This window comes from Colobus angolensis, unplaced genomic scaffold, assembly GCF_000951035.1.
Source record: "Colobus angolensis palliatus isolate OR3802 unplaced genomic scaffold, Cang.pa_1.0 Scaffold34, whole genome shotgun sequence".
Taxonomy (NCBI): Eukaryota; Metazoa; Chordata; class Mammalia; order Primates; family Cercopithecidae; genus Colobus; species Colobus angolensis.
Window position 1 is genome coordinate 3,821,130 of NW_012116710.1, and position 4,953 is coordinate 3,826,082.

The window sequence follows — 4,953 nt, forward strand, 5'->3', positions numbered from 1 at the left end:
TTTTTTTTTTTAATTTTAGAGAAAGGGTCTTGCTCTGTCGCCCAGGCTGGAGTGCAGTGGCTTGATCGTGGAGTGGAGTGACTGATGGAGCCCTGAACTCCTGGGCTCAAGCAGTCCTCCTGCCTCAGCCTCTTGAGTAGCTGGAACTGCAGGTATGTACAGGTATATACCACCACATTTGGTCATTAACAAATGAAAAAAAAATTGTAGAGATAGGGGTCTCACTATGTTGCCCAGGCTGGTCTTGAGCTCTTAGCTTCAAGCGACCCTTAGCCTGAGCCTCCCAAAGTGCTAGGATTACAGGTGTGAGCCCCCATGCCTGGCTGCCATTTTGTTTCTGATGATCATTTTCCTGCCTTATTTGGGGGGGTGGAAAAAAATGGTTTTAGTCCCCAGCATCGTACCTGCATCAGGTTCACCAAGGGACCCCAGACTGGTGGCTCCCTGCCTCAGGGCAGTGGACTATCTATCTCTCCCGGGATGGCTCGGTAGCACCTAAGAGCGTACCCGGATAGCCTGGGATTTGAGAAAAACCATGACCCAGACAGATCACAGCTTGCAGAGCCCATGGTCTCTTGCTATCTTCTGAGAGCAGTGACCTCCCAGAATCTTCCTGTTCGTCCAGGTACTGTGAAGGCTCAGGTCCCACACCCACCCTCTGCCTTCCATCCTGGCAGCTGGGTTGCACAGCAGTACTGCCCAAATGATGCCCCTGCCTGGGCTGGTGCCAACATTCAGACCACATGGAAGGAAAAGCGTTCTTTTTATTGGTCTGGCTTGCTCTCCTGCGCATCTCTCAGAATGCTGGTCTGTCCTTGTGGGCTCAGGTGTCGCAGTGGTGGTCACAGTGGGGCCTGCCTCTGCTGCCCGCCTGGCAGTAGCCTCAGTCAGTCTTCCTGAACCCTGGAAGGCAAAGGCCACAAGATGGCATGGGATTCTGAAGGCAGGCAGGCTTCATCCCCACCATCACCTCAGATGCCCCTCACAGCTGGCATGATGTAGTCACCCCAAAAGCCATGGGTCTCAATGACCCACTGTCATAATAGCTAGTTTTCTTTTTCTTTATTACATGGATTAAAGGAGACAGATATTTCCCCAGCACAGCCACTTGGCCTCTCCATTCTGAGACATAAGGTGGTCACAGAGCTGTCAGTCAAGAAAGACGACGTGCTTTCGCCCAGCCCAGCCACTGAAGCTGTGTGACTGTGGGCGAGTCACTCCACCTCTCTGAGCCTCAGTTTCCTATTGGTCAAGTGTAGCATTGCTAAAGCCTACCTCCCCAATTGCTATTAGGCAAGTACAGCCACGGAGGAGATGTGTTTGGGGAAGTATAAAGTTCTATAAGAGAAAGAAGACTAACCAGACCATTTTTCTACTGTTTCACACTTCAGGCCTTTGCATCCATTCCTCACTTGATCTTCACAACACACTTGTGCAGTAGAAAAGTATTACACCTATTTTCCAGTTGAGGAAGCCAAGGCTACATGGCTCATCCAGGGTCACAGAGCTAGTAAACTGGCAGAGGTAGGACTTGAACCTGGGTCCTCTGCCTCCGGGCTGTGTTCTTTCCTGTATGCTAAGTCTCTTTCTAAATGAAGACCCTGCTAGGGAGAAAAAGAGTGAACACAGGAAGACTTTAAAAGTTACCTGTCAGCCTGAACTTCTGGAAGAGGGGGATGAAGCCTTGCAGGATGCTGTGGATGCGGTACACTGCTCAGAAGCAAAGAAAAAAGTGAGTTAAGTTTGTACCCCCACAAGGGATACCTGGCCACCATTGGACAAGGACCTAACTCATGCAAACAAAGCTCTGATGGCGGAATTTCAGGCAGCAGGTTAAGCTTAGATAATGGTACTAGAGTTAATATTACTGAAAACAACAACCATGAACAGCAGGAATAGTGGCAGGAAACTCACTTGTCAAATTCAGTTCCCAACTCCATTAACTAACTTGTTTTCAGTATCTGGCTAGTTCTATTTTGTTTGCCACTTTTATCTTTTTATTTTATAGACAGAGTCTTGCTATGTTGCCCAGGCTGAACAAATTCCTGGGCTCAGGCGATCCTCTTGCCCCAATCTCCTGAGTAACTGGAATCGTGGGCGTGTGCCCTGGGCCCGGCCTGTTTGCCACTTTAAACTGTTGCTGTTGCATTGTATGGAGCTGCCCATTTTTCCCACAGGGTTTTGCCAGTGACCTTACATTGACCTTGAAAGTGGTCAGGAAGAAAACATGAGCATAAGGAACATTTTTTTTTAAGTGTACATTGTGACTCTCTGGTCCACACTTGAATGAGTATGAAATTGAATATTTCTACCCACTATCCCTCCAAGAGACTGTGTGTGTGTACATGCTGGGGAGGGGCTTACCTAATCCAAAGTAAATGCCAACGGTTTCCAGGGAGGCAAAGGTGAGCAGGCCAACCCCAAGAGACATGAACCAGTCTGGAAGGGCAGTGAGGGAGGGAATGGTCAGCTTCCAGGTCTTGACGCCCCTGCCCCCTGCACCCCTCCCATGCCATTCCCCTTGTGCATTCCCCAGGGCACCCCCCCTACCTGCATAATAGTGATAACACACCAGCAAGGCCCCGATGGCAAAACACAGGAGGACGAAATGGAAAAACTCATCTGTGAAGGCAGGGGTGGGGAATCAATATCTGCTGCTTTCTCTCTTTTTTTGGGGAGAGGAGACAAGGTCTTGCTCTGTCACCGAGGGTGGAGTGCAGTTGTGCGATCACAGCTCATTGCAACCTTGAAGTCCTAGGCTTAAGCAATTCTCCTGCTTCAGCCTCACAAGTAGCGAGGCCTACAGGTGCATGCCATCACACCCAGCGCATTTTTAAATTTTTAGTAGAGACAAGGTCTCGCTATGTTGCCCAGGTTGGTCTTGAACTCCTGGCCTCAAGCAATCCTCTCATCTCGGCCTCCTAAAGTATTGGGATTACAGTTGTGAGCCAGCATGTCTGGCCTTTTTTTTTTTTTTAATTACAAAAAGTCTCTGTGCTGAGCACCATGGTCTTTCCTCTTGCCCTACCCTTCCTCCTAGAAGTCCCCATGGATTCCAGGCCTGGAGCAGGGAGGTTACTCCCATTTTCACTGCTCCTTTCCCAGAGTCTGGTCTAATCTAACCTTACAACTCTCTCAGCTCAGCTGACCTCCAGCTCCCCATCCTGGCCACAAGGCCTGGAAGGCATTTACCATCCTAGTGACTGTGCATAGCAGAAAGAGCAGAGGACCAGGGCTCAAGCTCAGGCCACACCACTCACAAGCTGTAAGGCCACTCCCCAGCCTGGAACCTCAGTTTTCATATCTGCAAAATGGGAACCATTGTCCCACCCTGTTGAGTTGATTCTGAGCTGAGTAATACGTAAACTGCAAGGCATACGACAGAGGTGGGTAATGATTGCTACTGTGCTATTTCACCCCTAGAAATCCAGCCAGACAGGAAAAAGCAGGTCTGCTACACCAAGTTCCTTACCATCTTTCTTTATATTCAGTCTTCTTAACTGAGAGGCCTCCACTTCTCCTTAGGAACAAGAGAGAGATGAGTGTTTAACTTTGATGCAGGACGGCAAGTAGGATTTTCCCTTCCCTACCTCATTGAGAATTAATATCCTGAGTACTTCTTCCTGGGTTAGAGGGCACTCACTGCAGGACCAGTCGAGCAAAACTGTGAAGATGGGGGTGCTGTCCTTGGAACCCCCACTGACTTCCTCCTCCTTCCTCAGGCCTGAGTCTGCCTTCCGTTCCATTTCCCCTGCACTGGAGATCCCCCTTCTGAATCATAGTGACATTGGCTGGCAACAGTCCCTGCTGGGACTAACCCACACTCTCAGGCTGTCTGAAGTCCCAACCCATCGTCTGAAATCAGCACCCACTCTGGCTCTCCTATCTGAGCTTGTGTATTTACCACTTGCTGGGTCAGAGCCTCTCCTTCGAAGTCCTGGAAACGAGAAACTCAACATTAGTGCCCAACCCTGCTTGGGGTGCCTTAACAGGTGCCTCCACCCTGGGGAAGGCTATAGGTGACCTAAAAAAACGTCCCCATGGAATTCTGCAGCCCCCAAAGATCCTCCTTTCTATTGATGGCTGTTTGGTTGTAATCTCCTTGGGTCTTGCTGGGACAGCTTTCCAAGCTCCCCAGGCTCCCTGCTTCATGCCACAGCTGGCCCAGCCCGCTTGATGAGCCTAGGCTCAGTGGACCTGGGGCTCCTGTTTCTCACAGTCAGATACCCCAACAGGAGCTGGCTCTCTTAGTGGAGAGGTGATGCCTAGACTTGGCTCAACACCAGCACCAACAACCTCTCTCCCCTAACTGGACACTCACCTGATTCCCCAGAGGGTACCACCTCTCCTGGAGCATCTGCACAGAAAGGAAATCAGTGATCATATACCCATGATCCTCTGGGGAGGGAGAAGTCATGCTTCAGGGAAGGTGGATCCTGCTGGGAGACTTTCCACTTAACCTGGAGTGTGTCAGGTAGGGAATGGAGCCGGCTGGAGGGTTCCTGTTCCAACTAAAGGGGCTGTCAATTTCCCCAGAGAAACCAGGTTTTCAGGTAAACTTCCTAATTATAAAAAAGTTTGGGCCGGGCGCGGCGGCTCACGCCTGTAATCCCAACACTTTGGGAGGCTGAGGTGGGTGGATCACGAGATCAAGAGATTGAGACCATTCTGGCTAACATGGTGAAACCCTGTCTCTACTAAAAATACAAAAATTAGCTGGGCATGGTAGCGAGCGCCTATAGTCCCAGCTACTTGGGAGGTTGAGGCAGGATAATCGCTCAAACCCCGGAGGCAGAGGTTGCAGTGAGCTGAGATCACACCACTGCACTCCGGCCTGGCGACAGAGTGAGACTCTGTCTCAAAAAAAAAAAAAAAAAAAAGGTTTGGCAACTCTTGAATCAAAATTCCATTGCTTGGGAGACATGACATTATTTTATGTACTACCATGTAAGA

General features: G+C 49.9%; 1 protein-coding gene across 4 annotated transcripts in view; it reads right to left on the reverse strand.

Moving 5' to 3' along the window:
- Positions 1–744: 744 nt before the first annotated feature.
- The window catches only part of TMEM40 (transmembrane protein 40), a 34,216-nt gene continuing 30,007 nt past the window's right edge, over positions 745–4,953 (reverse strand). For all 4 annotated transcript variants that reach the window (XM_011952339.1, XM_011952338.1, XM_011952340.1 and 1 more), the window contains 7 exons: positions 4,322–4,357; positions 3,905–3,937; positions 3,473–3,520; positions 2,551–2,622; positions 2,365–2,439; positions 1,648–1,710; positions 745–903 (listed from right to left, as the gene is read on the reverse strand). In XM_011952339.1, the coding sequence (XP_011807729.1) occupies positions 884–903; positions 1,648–1,710; positions 2,365–2,439; positions 2,551–2,622; positions 3,473–3,520; positions 3,905–3,937; positions 4,322–4,357 (347 nt within the window). In that variant the 3' untranslated portion in view covers positions 745–883. The remainder of the gene's footprint in view (positions 904–1,647; positions 1,711–2,364; positions 2,440–2,550; positions 2,623–3,472; positions 3,521–3,904; positions 3,938–4,321; positions 4,358–4,953) is intronic.